The 24,943-nt window shown below is 36.4% G+C and overlaps 2 protein-coding genes across 3 annotated transcripts in view; both read right to left on the bottom strand.

Moving 5' to 3' along the window:
• Nucleotides 1–111: 111 nt before the first annotated feature.
• Nucleotides 112–3,241, bottom strand: LOC116844904. Its single transcript, XM_032817035.1, has 5 exons — nt 2,957–3,241; nt 2,510–2,700; nt 2,155–2,322; nt 1,167–2,060; nt 112–436 (listed from the first exon to the last, which is right to left on the bottom strand). The coding sequence occupies exons 2-5, from the start codon at nt 2,693–2,695 to the stop codon at nt 242–244; spliced, it is 1,443 nt and encodes a 480-aa protein (XP_032672926.1). The 5' UTR covers nt 2,696–2,700; nt 2,957–3,241; the 3' UTR covers nt 112–241.
• A 7,574-nt stretch (nt 3,242–10,815) lies between these two features.
• LOC116844906 (elongation of very long chain fatty acids protein AAEL008004-like) overlaps nt 10,816–24,943 on the bottom strand; it is a 31,808-nt gene continuing 17,680 nt past the window's right edge. The window contains exons 3-6 of one of the 2 annotated variants that reach the window (XM_032817039.1): nt 23,115–23,305; nt 15,534–15,671; nt 14,817–15,059; nt 10,816–14,178 (exon numbers count right to left, since the gene is read on the bottom strand). In XM_032817039.1, the coding sequence (XP_032672930.1) occupies nt 13,837–14,178; nt 14,817–15,059; nt 15,534–15,671; nt 23,115–23,305 (914 nt within the window). In that variant the 3' untranslated portion in view covers nt 10,816–13,836. The remainder of the gene's footprint in view (nt 14,179–14,816; nt 15,060–15,533; nt 15,672–23,114; nt 23,306–24,943) is intronic. The other variant, XM_032817040.1, reaches the window with a different exon arrangement.

Genomic DNA, 24,943 nt, shown 5'->3' with positions numbered 1-24,943 from the left:
ATGTCAGTATAAAATAATGACAAAATCTTATTTATAAATAACTATGAAATATTAGAATTTTGCCAAATTTCATTCTTAGGTATAGGATTGTATACACAAATTTTTAATTCATTTTATAATTATTAAATATATTTAAATATAAATTAAGTCTTACAAGTTGCAATACAAAATAACATCAGTGTAGTCTTAGGATAAAAATAGCAACTAAATATTACCTTCTTTATCGTTTTAAATGTATCATTTATATGATAATTGAAGAATTTGGGTCCCACTGAATTCCGTTTTTAGTTTTTGCATTGTAACTTTTATAGGGTGGTGTGTTCTCTTGCTGCACTTTAGTAATTAAAGTCTTATTTTTTAATAGTTGTTGCGGTGATTTTGCTGGTATTCCTTGAGTTATACCGTTATTAGACCTATTGCCAAGAGGCGTCCGATTCTGAAACAGATTAGAGATTTAGTTAACATTTATACAAATATGTATTTGTTTGTATTTGAGTGCGAGCGTGGCGTGGCAGATAGTGCACTGGTCTGCCGTGCTAAAGGTCTCGGATCCGATCCCAGGCGAAATCTAAAATTTTCGTGCGTTCGTAGTTCCTCTTTGGAGGCTCGACAAGCCCCCAAGAATGTTGATCAATTGTTTGTAATAACTGTGATTATAAACATCTATTTCATAACTGCCTTGCGATTTAAATTATGTTGTGAATCGGTCCTTCATTAGCGCAAGAGACTTTGGCACTATAAGAGATTTAGTAAAATCAGCTGCTAGGTCTTGGGTCAAGATCCAAAATTCTATAACGTTCTTTTTTTCAATTACTGTTAGATTTTTGGTGTTTTTGCGACATTTGTGTCTAGCATTGAAAAATTGTTGAAAAACATTTGAATCGGAGTTATCATAATCGGACTCATATATATCGAATATATTTAATTCGGCTTGCGTTTTAGAATCTAGCTCTTTTAAGCGTTTAGAAGTTATGTCTGGTAACAACTGTATTTCAACTGTATATTTGCCACGAAGATCAAAATCTGCCGTTCGGAATCGGCGTTAAAACTGTAGATCCCGTATACCTGTGTTATGATCTACGTGCCACATAAAGAGAGATAGACCTTGGCCCAACTTAGGTTGTAGTGCTATTGGAAGGAAGGATTTGTTTGTATTTATAAATTACCTTGGGTACTTCGTTACAATATTTGCTATCCGGGCTATAAATCTTTTTCTCGTCTGACTTCAATTTTGCATCTGTTTTAGGAATCTTTTTTATATCTCCTCCTACGTCTTCCTTTTTCTGGATATTTTCGATCTTTATAAATTTTGATGGAGAGATACTATTTACAAGATATTCATCGTGCATTATATTTTCCTTTAGAATCTCTTCCCGGAATAATTCTCCCTCGATATTCTCTTGAATTTCCTTTTGCTCTATCTCACTTGGTACATTTTTCTCTGATACTGACGAATCGTGCCATATTTTAATTTTATTGTCTTCTTTTATTTGCATAGATCTCATATTTTGTTCAATAACGTCTTTGTAATCATTCTGTTTGTCCTTGCTGTCTTCTTGTTTGTCAATTTCTGTAAATGTCCATTTGTCTGTAACTAATGATCTATTATTTGTCATTTTAATGTTTGTGTTTTTAATAACTGTGACGTCTTCTTCGTTTACAAAAACATTTGAATCGGAATTATCCGAATCGGACTCGTGTATATCGAGTATATTTAATTCGGTTTGCGTTTTAGAATCTAGCTCTTTTAGGCGTTTGGAAGCTATGTCTGGCAACAATTGCATTTCAGTGTTATCGAGTGATATGCTTGTTTCTTGCCATGAGTTTCTTGGATTGTAAACATCTGTTTCATAACTGCCCTTGCGATTTAAGTTATCTTGTGATCGGGCCTTTAATAGCGCGAGAGATTTTGGTACTAAAATAGGAGTTCTGCTAAAATCAGCTGCTGGAGATCTTGGGTCAAGACCCAAAATTCTATAACGTTCTTTTTCAATTAATGTTAGATTTTTTGGTGTTTTTGCAACATTTGTATCTAGCGTTGAAGAATTTTGTTCTTTTTCCTGCAAAAAATATACATTATAAGTAAATATATTTTTTTAGGAATCTAAAATATGCTGATTTATAATAAAAACATATTTCATGTTAATAACATACCAATTCTTGTGATTGGTTATCAGTTGCCCATTTTGCCATAAAATGTTTCTTCGGTGACCATGGTGGCATAATTAAATCCAAATTAGTTTCGAGATATTGTTTTGTTTGTAAATGTTTTGGTATTGCGTTAAGCACTCTTTTATTTACTCCCACTGGGGTGTTGTCAACCTATTTAAGCATAAAATATTTATATTTATTACTTTCATGCTTTTATCATAATAAGTTGTGATTTGTAATTCACCATATAACTTATATCCAGCATATTAATGTTGTAAGGACTCTAAACAATGTAAAATTTTGAAACTAAAGTTAAGTTTATAGTTGGCTTTATGTCAGATTATTATTAAGATCTTACCAAGATAGGAGTTCTTTTGATCTCTAGTGAAGCTGAACGTGGATCAGCCAACAATTTTCCTTCGGAACATGGTGTGCATAACTTATCATCTTCTTTAGTTATTTGTTGCTGCTCCAGAGTCTGTGTTTCATTTTCTTTTCGATTTTCATCAGCATGAAAGAGCAATTTGTTCATATAATTGCCCATGATTCCTGCATAGATGCATAATAATATTTACAAAGAACTTTAACCCTCTCTTTTTTAGTTACAAAAGACAAGAAGGAAAAGAGAACAACAAAATTGACCTTCAAATACGTACATAGTTACATAGTATATACAACAATAACAACTTTATACAAAATCTACACAAATAAATCTTTGTAAAATATACTAAAATATAAAAACCGAAATATATTGTAAAAATAGAATTAAATAAAAATTAGAAATAAAACATGCAAAAATACATACACGTAATATTTCAAGAGGTGACACGAAACGTGGCCGATATAAAACAGTACCAACAAGCAGCTCTTTGTTTTCATACGATTAGATTTGTCAGATATAGAGTTATTGCTGTCAATTAGAATATTTACACTTTTTGCTATTTATCATTTAGATAAATTAAATAATGTTACAATTACGATATACTTGTCGAGTTTATAGTTAAAAGTACGCAAAACGTGATCGCCTGTTCTTAGTCCGTTTGTGACTATAAAGCTTTAAATCGCTGTTTATATCGTTTAAAAGTCAAACTGCTAAACGTTCGAATAGTGCCAACTGATGAGAACGACAAATCCTGGGAAAATTAATAACCTCTGGGCTGCGTTCCAAAACTCTATTCGACGGGTAGATAATATTTAATTGACCAATAAAAACAAAGATAACTAGGATTTCTTTATTGGGTTAATGGATGAAAAGGATAAAGAATAGTAGTAATTGATGTAATATGTTCAATAAATGTACAAAAATGTGTATTAAATATAGTCGAAATATTACACAATCTTAACAAAGAAAGACATAACTGCTATATAACATAGAAGTAACAAGAGTACGTGTTACGTCTATGTTATATAACAATAATATTTTGTGTTTGCTGGGATAATTGTAATAAAAAATATGGAAAAATTAATTTATTAATGAGTTGTAGATGGATACTGCAAATGTGGGAGCTATTGAAGGTTTGTTTTTAATAATAGCATCTGAAATTAACTCTGAGGACTTTTTACCCTCTAATAACTGACCATGTTCCATATACTAAATCGATTTCAATTAATGACATTTTTTATATTATTTGATATTATTATTAGATTGCCTCTCTTTCTCTCACAGTTTTTATAAAAGCAATACTGATACATTACCGATTGGGACCCGACGTCGGACATACGACGATCCAATAGCCAATAAGAAAATTTATTTTCTAGGGACAGTACATCACTAGCTAGTAACTTTAAAAAGTGAAATCTTGATGCATCCACGAGATACATTCAGCTATATCTGTTGCGAATAAAAGAAAGCAACCTATAGTATATGTTATATATATTATAGCACTTCTAGTATTAGAGTGCACTCGGGTAGGGATTATGAACGCACCCTTAAAGTTAGCACACGATACTTGTTTTCGTGCTGGCTGGATGGAAATACTCTGTTCTGTTTGGTGCATTTCTGAAGACGGACCAACCAGAATAGAGTATTTCCATCCAGCAAGCAATCTAGCACGAAACAAGCATCGTGTTCCGCTGGCTTAAGGTCGTTCTACATTAGTTGCAAGCCGATCGCAAGCAGATGCATTTCTTATTGCGACAGCAATAAGATTGGCATTCAATGGTGCTATTGACGCTTCTGATTGGCTGTTGTAACAAAAGTTGCAATCGACTTGTGACAACTAATGTAGAACGACCTTAACATGTTTCATTACGTTAAATATTGACAATATAGGCTGTTTACGATAATTCGAGTTGGATTAAGTACGAGTTAGTTTCACTAGGGCCGAGAAATATGATAGGCACAAGCATCTAGTATTTTCAAGATTTATGACAACTCAATGCTGTCCGATAAATCGAGTAGAGTAGAGTAGAGTTAGGGTAGTATAGCGGATAGTATATGTATAAGAATTAACAGTATCAGATAACATAGTTTCGTAAAATATGTAACAATAATATTACAAAACAATTATTTATTATATTTTAGAAAAATTAGAAGCACTAAATTAAATTATGAAAATGATATTAATTTAATGTATTTGTGAAATATTCAATAATAATAGGTTAGAATAATTGTTTTCTACTTTTGGATATTTCACAAATACATGATACCTTTTCATAATTTAATTTAGTGCTTCTAATTTTTCTAAAATGCAACAACTCATTGTTTAGTAATATTATTGTTATATATTTTACGAAACTATGTTACCTGATACTGTTAATTTTTATACATATACTATCCACTATGTTACCCTAACTCTACTCTACTCTACTCTACTCGATTTATCGGACAGCATTGAGTTGTCATGAATCATGAAAATACTAGATGCTTGTGACTATCATATTTTTCAGCCCTAGTGAAACTAATTCGTACTAACTCCAACTCGAATTATCGTAAACACCCATAATGGCCATACCTGTACGTAAACTTAAATTTAAATCAACTCACAAAGAAATTCATAAACTTAACATGTTACGGATGTTCTTGTGCGGAGGCTCTTAAGAGTAAAATTTTCCTCGGAAAGGACGTTTTGGAATACAACCCTAGTAATAAAGTGCACCCGGATGAGGAATCTGAACGCAGCGATGCGCGTCGCATATCGTGTGTCGCGTCGCGCATTGTTCTGATTTGCGAGAGCTATAAAGGTACCTTTACATGGGAGCATCGAGCGTCGAGCGTTAAAGCGGTAGCCAATCAACGTGCCACTTTCCGCAAGAACTACAAATATACTTCTGGGACTTGATACGTTGATTGGCTAACGCTTTAACGCTCGACGCTGGAACGCTCCCATGTTTTAGCACCTTAAGGGTACAAACCCATACAGCGGAATAGCGGAGCGCGGAACGAGAACGGAACCAATCATGAGCGGAAGCAATCACGAGCGAAAACTGTAGAACGCTCTGCTATTCTACTGCATGGGTTTGCATCCTAATGGCTTCTGCACATAGGACGCGGTAATGCTTGCCGTGCGGCGGAAGTTCACGCGATAGCCAATCAATATGTTGTTTTTCCGTAAGAGCTAGAAGGTTATTACAGAAACCATAATATTGATTGGCTGTCACGTGAATTTCTGCCGCGCGGCAAGGATTACCGCGTTCTGTGTGCAGGAGCCATAAGGATGCATTCCCATGCACCCATTCCCGAGTAGGGAATCTAATAAACTTATTGGATATTAGCTATTTTCAGACATCTCACACCTTCAAAAGACATCCTAAAAATATTCTGATGACGTCTCTTTGTTCTAAAAACGCCTAGTGAATAGAAGCAGCCACCTTTGTTAAAGCAAAATTAGTACGTGAATATATGGAATGCCTTAACAAAAATGGTCGTCATTTTTTGCCTCAGCTGTAATCATATATGTAATACTACTATATTGCTAATCGCCCTATGCTGCCTGTAAGAGCTTGTTTCAGAATGGAAGAACGATGTCCGAAGAGTGTATTTTGAATGTAGTATGCAGGCGCGGCGGTTAGCGAGTTTCCCGAAAAATGGAGGGGATAATGTTGGTACCAAGGAAAATCTCTACATGATATAATTTAAAGATCTGTTCTTTGTAATTGCACACTGCTGAATTAATGCAAAAAGTTAGAGTGAGAAAACATATACTTGCCTCATTTAAATTTATTGCACCAGTTCAGCAGTGCAGTTACAAAGAACAGATCTTTAAATTATATCGTGTAGAGATTTTCCTTGATACCAACATTATCCCCTCCACTTTTCGGGAAACTGTCGCCTAACCCCGTCTCAAAACGCAATGCATCCTTTTCTACGTGCTCTTACTTCTACTCCTCAAATAAAGGCAAACGCTCGGTTTAGATATATTATGTCTATGGCTGAAATAGTTTCAGCTAAAAAATGGGCGTAGATGGCGTATCAGTCATGTAAAGCGGTACTAATAGCATGTTCGACTGGCTCTGAGTTATTCAGCCTACATTTATTGGTTGAGTAAGTACTTATAAGCTTTATGATTGGCTAGTAGACACTTATGACGTCATTAATCGCTCTCTGAACGATTAACCCAGGGCTAGTCGAACACGCTATAAATAAAACTGAATAAAACGCCGACTACTTTCTGGCGTTTTTCTGCTATAAGTCAAGATACAACAAATACGAATGATAACAAGAGAAATGAAAGATATCGATGAAATACTATGAAAGAACTGTCAAATATTTCGTTTTCCAAATAATTTATTACAAGTAATTTTGCTGTATAAAATTAAAATTGTTAGTTATATAAGATGATGTAGTGTATATCCCCAAGTAGCAGAATGACGTCAGAGGACGTCATATTGATGTCTCTGACGTCAATAAGACGTCTTCTGACGTCACTCTGCTACCTGGGTCCACACAGCAGAAATATTCAAAATACATCATGGGATATTCTAGGGATATTGTGATATATTTAGAATATCCCAATAATATATTTTGAACATTTCTGCTGTGGCTATGCATAAAATAACATTTAACATAACCAATATAATAGAGCATGCAACTTCTTTCCTGAACTTAAAAAGAATCTTACCAAGAAGTTACTACATTTAAATAAAAAGTAGCACTTTATAATATATCGTATACAATTGGAAAATAATAATCGATATAATTGTAAAACATGTACAATGAAATATTGCACTTGCACTGAGACATATGCAATAAAAGAAAAAGTATCTTTTATAGTCATAGATAATGGATGAATCTCATGCTGCGTTCCATTTAGTCGTGCTAAGTATACGTGTTCATTTAACTTTCTGTTGCTTTATTCTCTCGTAATTCTCCCCAATTATGTACAAAAATATAATGAGAATCATTACAGAGCTCGTAACATTAGGTACGTGACGCGATACGCTCTCTTCCTCTCATCGTCGCATTCTCTGGCGCTTTCGGTTTAGATCTTTCGAATGAACATGAAGCTGCGGAACGTCATCGTGACGATAATGATACGTGCGGATCACTTGCTATTTGTTTCTCACGCAAGAGTGTCGTTTTTGTTACTTAACATTTTGTCATTCTCTGACATTAAATTCAACTCTCTATGCGTGATTACCGTTATTTCTTTGTATCGTGATGTACGCTCATGACAGGAAAATTCGGCGATCTCGAGAGGAAAAGGGATAGAGAATCGTAATCGTATACAGTGTTCGCAAACAACCGGATACCTTATCAATCACGGATTCTTTTGATAACTCGGAGTCGATTCTTCTCCAATTTTCTAGTATAATTATCTGGTAACGACCCAGATAACATAGAGAATTCAAAAAGAATTCAGTCGTATGTCATCAATTCTGAGTTCATTTAGAAAAAGAATTCTTTTCACTGAATTAAACTCTGAAGAATTCTTTTTGCATCTGAAAATGAACTCAGAATTGGTGACATATGATTGAATTCTTTTTGCATTTTTTAAATTCTTTGTGCTATCTAGGAACCCAGTAAGTAAGAAATCATTAATACGTTGCTACAATGATATTGAAGAACCTGTAATATTGTCAAATATGTAGTGTTTAATATTGTATCAAACATCATTATGAACATACTTTGACCGCGATTTGGAAATTTCAATAATGTTGAAATAGGGTTGCTATAACGTTTTAATCGGCAGAAATATTTTTAAGATGTTGCATCGATCTCAAATAAATGTTAAAGTAACATTTGAAAAATATATTTTTTGTAATGTTTTTAAAACGTTTAAACAACATTCAGAAAAATCATATCACAAAATAATATGTGAAAAATATAAATGCAATATTATTAAAAAATGTCCAAACAATGCATATGAAATCAACATTTCTAAACGTTAATTTAATGTTCCTTGCTTACTGAGAATGTAATCAAACTATTAATAATCTAAAATAAAAGATTCTCCACGCATTTTATATATATATATATATATATATATATATATCATTAAAAAATAAAACGGATAACAAAACTATGTCTCACGCTTAATCCTAAACGGACTTGAACAGAATTTTTGAACTTTTGACGTTCGACTGTGTGTTAAAAATCGCGAATATATAATAGTAAGTGTAAATTATAAAGTGTTGCAAGTTTCAGACAAAAGTTGACTCGAAGTTTCGCTGAGTAAATTCGAACAGACCGCATGACGGTCCATGTTCCATCGATTCCGGGACAACTACGTAATGTTTAGAAAGTTGTTGTTCGAGCGACGAGTTGTCTACGAATAATTTCACTGAGGAAAAGTCGACTTCGAGTCAACCGAATAATCTGTGACTGAAGATGCATCCGGCGATTCTGTGAGACCCGTATGTTACAATATTTCGGACAACATTATATCATCAAACCTAATCATTTTACAAATATAAAAAGTTACTCGCATACATCCTAAGTGGCTTTACGTTTTACATGGGAGCTGTCGTGCATGAGGATAAACATGAAATATTGTTAGAAACAATAAAAAGAAAGATAAAAAAAAAGAAGCACGGTACTTCATATCGTACTCTTCACCGCTGATCAATCGTCAATGAAGACAGGCCACTTGTTTCGTATAGGAAAACAACTGGATTTATTATAAAGGATTAGAGTTGCGTCGCAAAGTCGGCTCTATAGAGACGACGTGGTTTTTCCCTTAAAAAAATATTGTGTGGTGATGCATGTAAGAAGAGCTTTCGCTACGCTTTCTTGAAAATAAAACGCGGTCAAATAAAATGTACTAACAAATAATATAAAGGAAACGACATACCGCGCTCGTTAAAAAACGAATACGCCATCGAGCGCGCACGTTGCGCAGATCAAAGCAAAACTCACGGCGTAAGAGTACCCGTTGAAATCGGTTGACATTCTCTCGCGAATAACAGGAAACAACAGTGTTCATCGATCGCCCGCCGTTACGAATGTTAATCGCGAACAACTTGCGGCTGATTGGAGACGTAACGCTCGTAACGACCAATACAGGTGGAAAAGCGTAAAGAAGAGGAAACAAGCGATCGAGGGATGTGTGCTCTTCGATACTCCGACAGGGAAGAAATCAGTGTAAAATACGTGATCTTGCGACTGTTCGGCTCTAGTGTAGTAAACGATAAAGCGACGTTGCTCGAGCGTGTTACGGTGCGCAACTTATTGTTCTCGCTCGCGAAAAGTGACTATCGAGCGAGTCGAAATATTCCGATAGTACTACAAGATCGCCGTGATCGACGTAATCCTACATGTCACTAAGGAGACACGCTGTGCGTTGCTTTCCTCGCTAAAACATTTCCTTTGTATGGGCGCGTCAATTAGTAGCGCGCCGCCGGCACCGCAGTGCAGTATCACAAACAGAATGAGAGAATCGGGAAAACGTAACAATCCTACCTAGATCGCTCCACTATTTTATCGCAGTATTGTGTGCGTAAGGTAAAACACGCGAAGAATCTAACTTTCTGTCGCTCGAGAACTCTTGATGAGCACGCGCTTCCTAGTCTATTATATCGCTTTCATTTCACGCCCTCGTGCTCTCGCGCGAGTCCCGTGCGAGACTTCGTACGCCAATTCCGTCGCTCTATGGCAGTTCTCTTACAAATACACATGTGGAAAACGTTTTAATTAGTCGGTTCACACGCACGCGCCTTTTCACTGCAACAGCGAAGACTTCCTCTTACGTTTGCACGTTGAACCGGACGAGGGAAGCTAATGAACATTAATTAAGTCTCGACGCAACGAACGATTAAGTCGTACAATCTGCGGCGGATTCGAGTGTAACGTTAATCTCGGAATGCATTGCGATAGATTGAAAATACATTTATGTATTCCGCGAGGAATGTGTGTTCGCGCAAGTTCCAAATAATGACTTCCAACTCACCAAACACAATCGGCGAAACGTGTCTCACGTGACAGAATTTACGCTGCCATTATAACTTTTTCTATATTAACATAAAGAGAAATCACTGAGATTATAGGAGAAGTCAATATTGATATACAATGAAAACGTTAAGTGAACGCAGATTGTTACAGTCATAATGCGAACTTAGGCAGCTAGAACTATTACTATGTCTATTCTGTTTAAATTTACATTGCTTTGCAGACGATTTTAACCGCATCGTTGTACACGCAACTAAAGAGCGAATATAGGATATGAATACAATCTTTTTCAGATTTGTAAGAAGTATAGAAAATTTATAATAAAAGAAGACGAAAAATATAAGAATTTGGCCAGTTTGTAATATCTAATTGATACATCAAATAACAATTTCATGTTGAAGACGGATATCGCTCTTGTCGCTATCGTTATTACTATCATTATTATTACGCGCGCTTTGCCAATTTTCTAGCATAATTAAAAAAATATCTAAAAATGAGCTGTTACTCCAGAACAGTTTCTTAAACTAACATGATGTGAATTATGATCATACAAAGCATGATATGCATGTTATGGAAATAAAGAAAGAATAAACAGATTACACATACACAAGGATTAAATTTTAATTGTTACACTCGTTCGGGGGTGCGCTTTCAAATTTGTATCTGAGGAAAGAGGATGTTCGAATGCACTCTTTTTCGCAAGCATCAATTATATGTATACTTTCATAAGGAGGTTGAGCATGACAAACACGACGCAAGACTGTTTTCACGTCTTTCTCTTTCGTTCTTGTCTCTTTCTCTTTTCATAAATTTACTTCATCCGTTTTGTAAAAATAACCGAGGTTAAGTTTATTACAATCGAGATATTTCATCATCAGTGTTTTATTGTATTCGGGTCATCATAAATAATATGTTCATAAAAATAGGAAGTGTATAAATATACTAATCTTAGTGCGACTTATTATGGTCTTTAAACACACATTTTCCCTTTCCCCCGTATAATATATATTCGCGTATGCATACGCAGATTAAAACACACGTTTTGCATTCGACTCGTTCTCGCAACCATGATCCAACTCTTGATAATGATCGCGTGTAAGAGAGACTCGTTGCTTAGTGCGCGATCACTTTGGAAGCTTGATTCTACGAAACGACACTACTACAGAGCTTCGTGACTCAAATGTTGCGTGCTTTTTCGATCGATTAAAGCGCCAGTTCTGTTGCACAATAAACAGGCCGCACTGCGGCTTACTGCCGCGCGCTAAAGAGGAAATGATCGAAGCAGCGAACAATTTTTGTCAACACCAGCGTCGGCATTGGAGCTGGCACTGGCATTGCTATTATTAACCACCATCACCATCACCGTCACCGTCACCATTATCACTATCATCACTACTGTCACCATCACCGTTGTTACGAGATTATCGCCATCATTACTATATACCACGTGCAATAGTAGAATCAAGCTTCCGAATGAATTAAGAACTTATTAGGGAAGTTGTGTAAGTTTAATTAATTACGAATACAATGGTTCATCATCGCTAAGAATTTTTAACGTTTCCATATAGTATAAAGAACTCCATACATACTGAGAATTAGATAACTAACTAGCTAATTATTAGCCAACAATACCTCTTAACACATCAATTTCTCAATTAATAAATTAACATCAGTGGAAACGCCACGAAGCGATCACCAAATCAATAATCGTATGTAACTGGCTTTGCTGTATACGATATTATATATAGTATCGATACGACTGTATACGATATTGTATATAACGATTTGGATGAATCGATTTGTATACTTAAATTTTACAAAATTCACCCAAGTTCTGAACACAATTGGGACTGTAGAGAAGAAGAAAGGGGGAGGAGAGAGAGAGATAGAGAGATAGAAAAAAAGGGCAGAGAGAGGGGAGGGGGAGAGAGAGAGAGGGAGAGAGAGAGAGAAAAAGAGAGAGAGAGAGAGTCGGTGATAATGATAGAAGGAGAGATTGAAATAAGAAAGGATTTAGTTCCAATGTGTCTCGATGGGGAAAGTATTTTAAAATTACGTGCTATCCAAGAAACATTCATACGTATTCGACTCAATTATATATACTCCACTCCAAAACGGAATACTAAAACGGGTTTGAATACTTTTCGATACAGTTTGTAACGTAATCGATAATTCAATGAGAAAATTTTACTTATGGGAATTAATAAAAAAATATTCTCTCGTTAGATTATCGAATGCGTCCCAAACTGCATAAAAAGAAATGTTCAAGCCGTATTAAAAACAAATGTACACAACTCACGAATAAAATGCACGCACGGCGAACACGCTTTTGTCCGTTTTCGATTTTGCAACAGGGAATTTGCTTGCGCGGTTGTTCCCCGTCGCGTATATGTGCGCTTTAAAAGTCCATCTACAATGGGATTGGTAGTAAGCAATAAGATGTAAGAAATATGCAAATTGACCAGCACAGTGATTATTCTTTTAATAACCGACCAACCGTGGTTGATCAATTTGCTTACTGCTTATGATCTTACTGCCTACTACCAATCCCAGCATTGTAGATGGCTCTTTAAATGTCGTTAAGCTCGCTCTCGTCCTCGCGTTCTCTCTCTCTCTCTCTCTCTCTCTCTCTCTCTCTCTCTCTCTCTCTCTCAGGCGTTACATTGCGCTCAAGTCCTATTTCTCTCAGACACATTGTCAAGCTATCCGCGACCTAGAGATTTTAAAACCGCAGCAACAGCGATTTTCGATAGCGCCGAGAAATACAGAAAGTGCAAAAGTAGTCTCTTTTTTCCTCTCTTCGCTAGTTCTCTTATCGTATTATCGATGATTACCGACGATATTATCGATGTTCTATTTTCGGGTGGCAGCAGGTGTCACGAGGCTCTAACAAATCGAGTACAAACCACGTTTCATTATTACGAAGGCTCGAAAGAGGAAGATTGCGCGATATTAGCGATGATTTGCGCATTCCGTCATTTCTTGTTCTTTTTTTTCTTCTTTTCGTTCTTTTTATTTTGTAACGGACGTTGTAACAGTTCTCTCGTCGATGACTCTATGTTAGTGAACACAGCTTTCGCTCTGCTAACGATGCAGAATGTTGCAGCGAGATAACGAAAATTTGTCTCACTGTTGTTTTGTTGTGTTTATCTTTTTCACGAATATCTCGTCTCTCTTCATCCCCTTTACACGCGCACTTAATTTGTTGTTGGCTTTGCGTATTTCACACGTAAATTCGTTTTACTCCTGTCATGAGATGACGTTATGGCGGATGAATGGTAACTGTAGTACAGCGAGACGAGCTGACCGACAACACTTCGAACAAAATGTTCGAGTATCCACCAAGGCAGCAAAGTGTCCTAAGCGAGTTTCTTCTCTGTGTTGTTGTTAGCGACGTAACCATTGTTTGTGCCATTACTATAACAGCTGTTGTACTCCTTGTTGTAAATCGTGTATGAGGATACACCGTTGTGCGTCGACTTCTCGTCCAAGACCGGCATGCAGACTCCGCCGGATGAATCGTTCTGCATCCTCGCGGAGGCTTTGCTACCTACGCCTGTGTACTTCGTCTTGTAAAAGTCCGAGAACAGTCCGAGAAACAGGCAACCGTGCAAGCCGATCCAGATCATGAAACTACGTGGATAATCGCACTCAATGAAGAGCAATTGGAATTGGTGGAACATGATCATCACGAATTGTATCTGAAATCAGAATAAGTAAGCAGTCAGATAAATTCACGAATAATTGCAAAAGCGATAACGGAAATGATGGCACTTCTCATATTGTTCTCATATTGTTCACCATAGATAAAAATTTATTCAATATGTGATATTACGAAGATTAAAAAAGTATCTTCTAAACAGTAGTGATGAATAGACGGAATTGAAGAGCGAATCAGACTTTATATTGAGAACTCGGTTACTTATCCTAATCTTTTATGAATTAATTAATTTCATTAATGTTACTAAAAACGTCAATAAACAATTTCAATTAAGTATTATACTTAATATACTTTCTTCACACAAGTGAATCTTTGATGCTTCCACGAATTATTTGGAAAAATTTCTCCAAATTATATGTTTTTATTGTATGTTTTAATTGAGTAAAATAGACTTACATGATTTATATGAGTATGGAAAAAAAATCGCTGTGATGCATGTCATATTTATAGCGCACATGTTAAAGATATTTAAATTTTTTTTTTCAAGTGAATGTCGTTGCATATTTAACAAAGATCGTAAAAACACATAAAATGCAAATTCTAATAATATGTTTTTATATGCTTCTTGTAACCATCATTTCATATTCATATGGTGGCTCAAAATAACGCTGAACTTACAATTTGCATAGTAGTAAGGTATTTCTTCCACCATATGTACTTTTGGAATTGCGGACCCATCGCAGCTACCATGTAGTAAAAGTACATTATGATGTGTACGAAGGTGTTTAAGAGGGCGAAGAAAGTACTGTGGCCGCCCGGTGCGAACTTCACCCCCATCCACACGGAGAAAGGCATTACCCCATGATGCATTACGTGAAGCGTTGAAACGTGTTGGTTCTTCTTTCGCAGAATGAAGAATAGCTGAAGAAAAGACGGAAAGTTGTAGATTTTACTTTTATTTTCGCTACTTTGACAATTCTTACTAATATATCTCGTCAATAACTTTTTTATTTAATTTTCTAAGGTTTGAATATAATTCTTTGATTTAAAAGTTTGAATATAGTTCTTTGATTTAAAAGTTTGCACACACACATGCATATATAATAGTAAAACATAACTTTTTTCATAATTTAGAGATTGTAATTATTTACTTTTCTAACTAAGATGTGCATTTTCATTTATACTCCGCTATTATATGAGGTAAAACATGAAATTATTTAAAATCTACTACGGATTGTTTCTGAAGTTTAAAGGAAAAGGAGAGGCAGACAAGAAATTATTGATTTTTTTAATTCGTAGTGTTCTTATAAGTATTTATCGAACAAAACTCTCTTTTTTTATATTCGTTATACGCTATTCAAGAGCGATGCGAGGCAACTAAAGATCGATACTCACTGTGTCGAAGAACTCGGTGAATTTGCTAAAGTAATACCACCAGCAGGTATTCGCCATCCTGATGCCCATCTGACTATACGAATAATCGACTGGCTGGCACCGAATACTGTAATCTTTCGCCCAACCACTCATCAAATACTGAAAAAAACGTGCATTTTTAAATTACCATTGCGACAGTGTCGCATATCGTAAAACAGAAGTCATCATAACAAACTATTATTTGTTATTTGCGCCTACTTTTTATACAATTTCTCTGATTTTTTTCCTTTTCGTCCTTTTTTTCAGTAGTTTCAGATGTGCAAATCAAATAATCTAGAAAAGACGATCTTCTTCGATAACATGTGAGAATTTGGAAGGTAGTAATTTGAGCGTGCGCTAATGCGAATGCTTCCGCCGGTCGAGTGGAAGAGTAATTTTCGTGTTAACGCTTCATCTAACTAAATTCCCGTGAATTTAAGAATGGATTCGCGTGGTCGAAAGGCGTCGGACGTTCCACGAGGTCGCCATGAGTGCGAGATTCATTCGCTAAATGGCTCCAATTATACTCAGGAGTTGCGGCGCGATATAATCTGTTGCGCTTGAAAAGACATGTATTGTATTCGCAGGAATGAATTAATTTTGCATTGACTGCCTCGCACTTGCGGTGTCTTTCTGCGCTTCCAGCGGCACACGCACACATGTGACAGCAAGACTTCTTTTTCTCCACATTACTAAACTAAGTCTCTTTTACACTATTATATAAAAGAAAAAAAGTACGATCTGCAATCAGAAAAATCGGACATTGAGATTTGCAGATGTATGAAAAACGATAATTTATGTAAACTAGTTTAACTGAAGTGGATTTTCAATCATTGAAAATAATTACGACTACTGCTTCTTTAATGACATTCAAGTATGCAAGTATAAATTGATTAAATAAGTACATATACACATAGGATATAAAAAACAAATCGTGTATTATTCCTTTCCATTTTTTGCGCCTATTTCGCACATGTTTGGAATTTATTAAACGCTTGCGTCAAGTCATAATTATTCACACGTAATCGCAACTGACGTCGTTGGTTGCAAATTAATGTCACCCATTGTTTAGTAAGCTTCGTATCTTTCCACCGATGTAAATGAATACTTCGACGTGCTCGATGTCCTCGAAACGCTCGACTAACCATCGAATATTGCTTCAGGAAAGGAATGTGCAAACCACAATTTTGCCATACATCGAACAAGTACAAATGGCCGATACTAATTTGCGTTACACAACACGTAAATGATACACAAGAGAGAAGGAGAGGAGAGCGCGAGAGAGAGATTATTTTCGAGGTAATCAGTCACGTTGGGCGAAATGTGTATACAACAATCCCACATAGCCAAACTTGCGCGAGCAGATTTTACGCAGAGTCTGTCAACAGTGTCTGTAGACAGAATGACAACAGATTGTATGCAGAATCTGTTCTGATGACAGATTGGTGACAGACTACGCGCAGAGCCTGTCGATAGACTCTGACGACAGATTGACGGTAGATTGCGCGCAGATTCTGTTTCCTAGATAGGCTATTTAATTCTATCAAGGGCCATATGTACGCTATTAAATGGGGCAGTTTCACATACACACCATGTAAAACTGCTGCAGAGGAATCCAGATAATTATATTGTGCAATAATTGTACACATATACACAATAAAAAACAATTTTTACTTTTTAAAATTGTATTACACATTTTTTTTATAAAAAAGTAACAATAATAAAGAAATAACGAATACAAGTATAGAATAGTACAACGATTAAATGGCCATTTAAAAGCGTACATATGCTATCCCTGGTAAAAATTGTTCTCATAATTCTTCATACAATTTCTCATATTATTTTTTTAATGTCATTATGTCATTAAATCTGAACGATTTAACCGTCATGCAATAAGTACTGAAGGCAGTAGCACCGAATAAAATATTAGTCTCGCCATGTAAATAACTTTTGAAAGAATTTTTGTGATGGTTTATTTGAAAATATATCATGCTTCGATTTTGATAAAATTTAATACAATTTAAACTGGACGATTGACCAAATTAATTCGCACATATAAAAGCACAGTATTTTATTAACATGATGGAAAAATGTCATTATCTGCTATTTTATTGCAGTAATTTTTTATATAGTCCTTGGTAGAAAATTAATTTCGAATTATGGTGCCGGTCTCTCTTATATTATTTATACGCTAAACGGTTTCGTCTATATTTTGCGGTTTAAAAGGTGAACAAACTCTAAGATTTTTCTTCCTTAAACTTTAAGTGGATGATTAGCGACACTTTATTCCGTGTCGACAATACAATTGCATTAGCTTATATTAACAAATATGGGTCGGTTCAATATCCTCTACTCTCTAAAATTTCGAGACAAATTTGGCAATGGTGTGAAGAACGAAATATGATCTTTGCTACATATATTTCTTCATTAGACAATTTTATTACTGATTCGGAATTTCATAGTGTCGAGCCTAATACCGAATGGTCTCTATTCGTGGAAGGTTTCCGTCAAGTGGCTAACTCCTTTGGCCCCTTTGATGTGGATTTATTCGCATCCTCGATTAACTTTAAATGTGAGGCCTGTCTCCTGGTTTCTAGATCCAGGTTCGATTGTAGTGGATGCGTTTACCCTTTCATGGGAGAAGCTAAATTTTTACGCATTCCCCCCCTTTATTTTGTTACCACGAGTTCTGAGAAAGATTCTAGACGAAGGAGCAACGGGGATCTTGGTAGTGCTCTGGTGGCCCTCACAATCTTGGTTCCTTTTATTTCGGCGTCTCTCAATCTCAAAAACAATAATTTTTTCTCCTAGTCGATCTTTGCTTTCCTCGCCTTTCAGGGCTCATCATCCAGAGTACAGAACTCTTTCCCTGGGTATCGGGAAGTTATCAGGGACGCTTTCAGAGCCCGTCTAGTTACACCCTCGGCAATTCCAGCTTTGTTAGCTTCCCTTTTGGAATCTACCATAAAGTAATACTCTTACCCTCTTAAATGCTGGTGGATTTTCTGCAATCAGCGGGAGATATCGCCTTACTCCCCAACGGTTGCGCAAGTGCTGGACTTTCTGGCTCAGAATATACCAAAATTGTCTTCCTATTCGTGCCTTAATACTATGAGATCGACTATATCGCTTATTTCTCAGAACGAAATCGGTCAGTCTATGGTGTAAAGGTTTTGCAGTTTTCAAACCGTCTTGTCCGCGTTACGATTATGTGTGGGATCCAGCTCCAGTAATTAGGAGCTATTTACCCGTATAATTCATGTGCTTTGAGTGTTATCATCAAAAAATTGGTGCTCCTTCTTGTCTTCGGGACGGGCCAGCGGATTCAAACTGTCGTTGTCGAGTTTGTCACATATTTCATTATCGGAGAAATTAATAACTCTCAGTCTTTTTCTGTTTCTCGCGTTTCTCGGATCACTAAAATCTTTGTATTGTTCATTTATTAGAAAGTTACCTAGATAAGACTAAGGATTTACGGCCAGTGCAATGCAATTCAATTTTTATTTCTTTAACTAAATCTCATAAAAGGATTACAGCGCAAACAATTAGTCGCTGGATAAGACAGGAATTAGAAGAATAGATACGTCTGTGTTTTCTGCTCACAGTACTCGTCACGCATCGACTTCACGAGCAGCTCAAAAAGGCGTAGCGCTTGATTCAAGCGCGTGGCAGAGTGGACGGTTGAATCACGTGTTTTTGCAAACTTTTATAATAGGCCTATTATAAATCCCGAAGATTTTAGTAACACAGTTCTTTTAACATAAGCAAGGTCTAATATTACTAATTACCGTTCTTTTACTTTAATAATTGAAACTCTGTTAAAACAAAGAGGAGAGGCTTAACTGCTCGAATGTTTCCTCTGAAAGCAATATTCAAGTTTTTTGTGTTTACCAAGTTTTTTTATATTTAATTATATAAAGTTATTCGTAGAATAATTAGTAAATTCGTAGAATATAGAATCTTCCTTTCTGTTTTTTCGTATATTCTAGAATTTATTCCGGCCAATCGCAAGGATTTAAACAACTACATAGTTATCCATCCGGATGAGACCTTGGGCATAATTATTTGATTGAACGAGCTTACCTGTGAAGTTTGATTCTAATTATGCCCTTTGTCTCGTCCGGATGGACTCCCGCCCATTTTTCTCTCTCTTTAGGATAGCGATTAGCTTTCATTTTTTGAACTTGTGAGGAGGTGATGCGTGTGCAGGAAGCGCCAAAGAACACAGATGGCGCTAGACAACTCTCGCGCCCCCTTTTTCCTTCGGGAGTACTATGAAATCTGTTGTCGATAAGCGTGCGGGAGCACGACTATATAGTTATCCATCCGGACGAGACAAAGGGCATAATTAGGATCGAACTTCACAGGTAAGTTCGTTCAATCAAATAATTATTCGTCACCAATCTTATTGTTAATAACATAACTTGACTATATTTAAAATATATTTTAATTAATATTTACTTAAGAGAGGAGAGAGAGAGAGAGAGAGAGAGAGAGAGAGAGGCAATTGATTTTTGTTGCAATTATCGAACATATGGTTGATCCTATTTTAACCAAATTATGGTTCGGCGTTATCAATTTTATGTCTCGACAACAAAATTCTTTTTTTAGTATACAATCAGAAAGATTGGATGTTGAGACTTACAGAAAATGATGTGATCTATGTGAACTTAAGCGTACATAAATAGAATTTTATAGTAAAAATTATTATAAGACTTTGCAACCGAGGAATAAACATTTTGTAGTAACCGTTCTTTCACATTTTATATGTGCTGTTTATATCTTAGAAATTAAAACGTTTGTTATATTTCTAACAAAACTTACTATGTTTTTTTAGCAAGATAGATTTCACTAACGATCTATTGACTAAAAGCATATAGTAACATTGAAAAGAATTTATGTGAAATAAAAACTATAATATTCTTTCCATATAGTTTGACAGATTTTAAGTCAATAGAAAAACTCGCCGCTAAAGCTCGACACGTTAAAGCTAAGACGTCTTGATAAAGCGGCATTTGACGTAAACAGGAACAGCAACTGTATACCAAGCGATATAAATTGATGTTGCGAATATTGTAGCGTGTGTAACGTCATTTATATTCAATAAAGTTTGCTCGTTGCTCGCCTCAACAGGAAGGCAAGCAGCCACATCTTTATGAATATTGGTAGCGATAAAGTGCCGAAACCTGCTGAGGATGATATCGGCTCGTATGAGGAAGAACTGATCTGGCAAATTCAAACAGGTACAACGGTGAAACGCAACGGAAATCGAAGGAAGTATTTCTCGTTTTCTGCTCCTTAATTTGCAAAAAATGGTAATAAATGCAAATTAGTTAGACTATGCGTTCTTTCGAGGAACGTGGTGCGTATCACGATGAGCGGCTTCGTGACCTATCTTCCTCCTCGATGTGACGAGATTTCGCTTACTTTCGCGCGCGGCTACGCGCTCGCACGCGCATAACTGTATCGCGGTATGCGTGCGCAATATTGACCGTGGGCCAGATACGATCGCGTCGTTTCTTTAAATCGACCGACGAAGGGTAAGTTGGGATCGCGTCGGCGCGAAACATCGCTCCGTTTTTATTTAACTTTGTTTACTATCGGCGTGGCACATATGCTACGGGAAGAAATTTTGTTTTCTATATGCATTATCACCGTTAAACCAAGTTTGTTTTACATAACTAAAACATTACAATAAAGCATTAAAGTAATAGCGCGCTATTTAGCATCTTTATCATTACAATGACTTTTTAAATTATCTTATAAAATTACCTCATTCTTAGCCTTATTTTTGTCTAAATAATATGCTTCTCTTTTTGTCTGCCCTTTCTTTTTCCTTTTTCTCCTCTACCCTTCTATTCTCTATTCTTATAATTTTATCTCTTCTGTATTCTTTTCTTCATGAGCTAACCAACACGATAACAGTTATTTGCCTGATACTTTGACAGGCGCAAACGACACGAAGCAAGCCGCAGCCCACATGAAGTGAGCTAAACGAGAGAATCAATTAGCATCGCGAAAAAGTGGCAGCAATTAAATCTCTTACATGCCTTTTTTTGTTTTACATAATAATTACATGAACAAAATAAGAAAATACGAGCTGAATCGTTCAGATTCCTCTAAATAAATCGCGGTAGTGAACGTATCAATTAAAGAAGATTTCTCGGATATTGAGACTTGAAAGTATGTAAAAAACGATAATTTATGTGAATACCCAATGAGAAACAAGGATCGCGATCGCCAAGTGGAACTTAGCCGAAGCAATCCAATTCTGTGCACGAGTCGAGAGTAAGTTGTATGTATTCAAAGACGACAAAAAGAACAAATCATTCCTTACTATTTGTACGCATTGTTTATATTGAAATATTCTCGATAGATGGGGCCGGGAGGATGGGGCAGGGAATTCGCAAATTTCAAGCAGGACAGGATGTTCTGCAACAGAAACGCGCTCCAATTCGGTTATGTAAAATATATACACACGATTTTACTTATAAATATGTACATTTAATTGTCATCGTATTGATTACCGGCTGCAATGCCACGGTAAATGGGCATATCGCGATGCAATTGTAATTTCCGTCTGCGTCCGATAGTGATCGATATTGTGAGTTGGCCGTATTTCTAGTTGAATCCTGTCGTCTTGTTATTCCGCCGGTATCATGATCACGAATGCCATGTGAAAACAGCAGCAAGATTTCGATCGCGAGTTAAATGCGTAATTTGGTGCCAGAGAAGAAGGATTCGTCCGATAGGCAAATATCGTAAGAGACACGCCGTGTATAAGCCGCTAAACTCTCGTCTAAATATTCTTCCAGACGTCGTGGATTAAATCGTTCAGGCCGCCGTACACTTGAGTGACCTGAGAAAGGCGATGAGAAGAAAGAAAAAAAAGAAAAAAACGATTTTTACTCGCCGCTCATACTTAAGTCGTATAAAAGAGCGTATAAAGGAGCGACCGGTTATTTATCTCCGAGTATTTTTGGCAATTTTCATAAATGGGCTATGCAAGTCCAAAGTTCCTGTTGTTTCTCACGGATCCTCTGCGATTTCTGGAGAGCTGAAATGAGTTCTCTCTCCTGCTCGCTCTCGCACTCTTCCTCTCTCTCCCATTCTCAATAAAGAACATCGTGTTGTTGTCTGCCTGAACTGGGCCACTGCCGAGTGCAGTTATTGACCGCCGAAACGAAACGCGGAGGTGGATTAATTGAAGACAACTTTCTGCTGCGAAAAGACAATCGCGGTCAAATCCACCGTGATTGTCAATTCTCTTACTCACTACCTTGCATTAGAGATTCACTTATCGCTTATCATATTTCCACAAGATAAAATTATCATAGGTAGACACGACATACGGAACCAATCTTGGGTTAAGTTCTTTCTTATCTTTCTATTTATCTTCTCGTATGACGTTGTACTTTGATACGCCTCGTGTCCGGAGTAATTGCATGTTCACGCGAAACCGTGTCGATCTCTTTAGATCAATATCTTTATCTCTTTAGATAAACTCACCGTTATTGAAATAACAATAGTTATACATTGTTGGCAATAAGAGAAAAAACAAACCTCGTAGAATATCCATGTGGAGAAGAGGGTCTGTAGGAGATTATATGTTATAAGGATCCCGCGAAGATCGAAAGGCTTTCTGTTTTCCATCAGCTTCGGTCCCAGAACCTTGCTAAAGTAAGCGTATGACAGGCATATCATCAGGGTTGGGAAGGGGCTGCTCATCATCACCCAATCGTTCACCCTGGGATCTGAAAGCAAACGAAGAGAACGCAATAACGTTAAATAAAGGGAAAAAAAAGAACGACTGGTGGAGGAAGCGAGGCGATGTTGCGGGAAGTCGCGGCGCTTTAGAGAGCAGACATTTTACGAAGGATTGGTAGGTGACGCAAAACGAAATTCCCATGCTCGCGGTGTGCATCGCACACTATGCAAAGTATATGTATATATGACGTACGCATATCGGAAAGTAAAGTATGTATATCGGAAAGCGAGTATGATCTTTTTGCATTGCGTAATTTTGATGTATACTTGTAACAGGTGTCGAAGTTCAAGATCAACAAAGAAGCACAAAAGAAGAATAAATATAAAATATAATTTACGTATGTCATGTCATTGTATGTATCGAAGTATAATTTACATATATTAACATCGGGACAATTTGCATTCGATTTTACGAACTCATTTATTTGCTAACACAAATAGTGATATTGATTGCGCAATGAGAATTTGATAAATAATGGTACCGTCACAAATACAATTCGCTCGATGCTCTATTATTTTTCTAACCGCGATCTTATGATAATTTAATAAAAACTAATATTTCATAGCGCGCATACAGCAAAAAAAGCCGTTTTTCGTAGATTCATATGTCCCGTAACTCTTATCCTAAAGATTTTGATTCAAAATTGTGGATTAACATTTTTTTCTTTCCCTTTTTCTCTTTTTCCTTCTTCGAAGCATTTTATCCACGTCGTTATTTCTATTATTTTTAAGACGTGACACGCGCAGTCCGTAACAATAAATGTATCCCAAGATACGAGAATCTTGCTGTAACGATACGTTCGTTGTCCCGAGCAGCCTGGAAAATGCACCTTGGACATCGGTCGCCGTTTTCTATCCACCCTCGACGGAGAGAAAGGCGCGAGTGCGTGCATGAGGCGCGAACGAGCAGTCGCCTTCCGGTAAATTACCCTCGCGCTCATACGACCCGACCGATACGAGGACCGATACACGGGACCACTTTTTCTCCTCTCTTCTCTCGCTCTCTGCTTTTTTTCAACATTCTCAGCGAAACTCTTTTGCGGCTCTTGGTCGACACGATTGGTCAACGACTCGGTTACGAGCTGACGATGCGACGCGGCGTGGTGCGGTGCGGCGTGTCGTCTATATTCTCTGCGTCACACTTTATATGCTTCGATAATTCACGTTGTTACTTGATGAAGCAATTTGACCGTTTAGCTTGCATACGTCGAAATGTGATCGAGCGTAAATATCGTTTCCCTTACACGTCTGTTTTTCTGTTTGTAAAACAGAATGCGTGAATTCTGCGCATACATAGGTGTTTGTAACAGATATGCATGTTATTTTGCTCGGTGTGCACGGAGGAAATATTGTAGTAAACATTGCAACACACACACAACAAAACTTTTATAATTTTGGACCACGTAGAATTATGATCAAAATTACTATATATTTGCTTAAAAATGTTATGCACGTTTATTACAAAATTATTGTAATTATTTAGGTGTTTTATATATCGTATACCAGGCTAATTGTCAAATTTACTATTTCTATAATAATTTATATCACAATTTCGGTATGATTCATACTAATTTTATTTATAAAAAATATTACAAAAAATATATACGAGGGTGGTCTGAAAAGTT

This window comes from Odontomachus brunneus, unplaced genomic scaffold (genome assembly GCF_010583005.1).
Source record: "Odontomachus brunneus isolate Ranch 3 - 2012 unplaced genomic scaffold, Obru_v1 Obru_scaffold_047, whole genome shotgun sequence".
Lineage (NCBI taxonomy): Eukaryota > Metazoa > Arthropoda > Insecta > Hymenoptera > Formicidae > Odontomachus > Odontomachus brunneus.
Note: the sequence above shows the minus strand (reverse complement) of the source record. Positions and strands in the feature narration are given on the sequence as shown.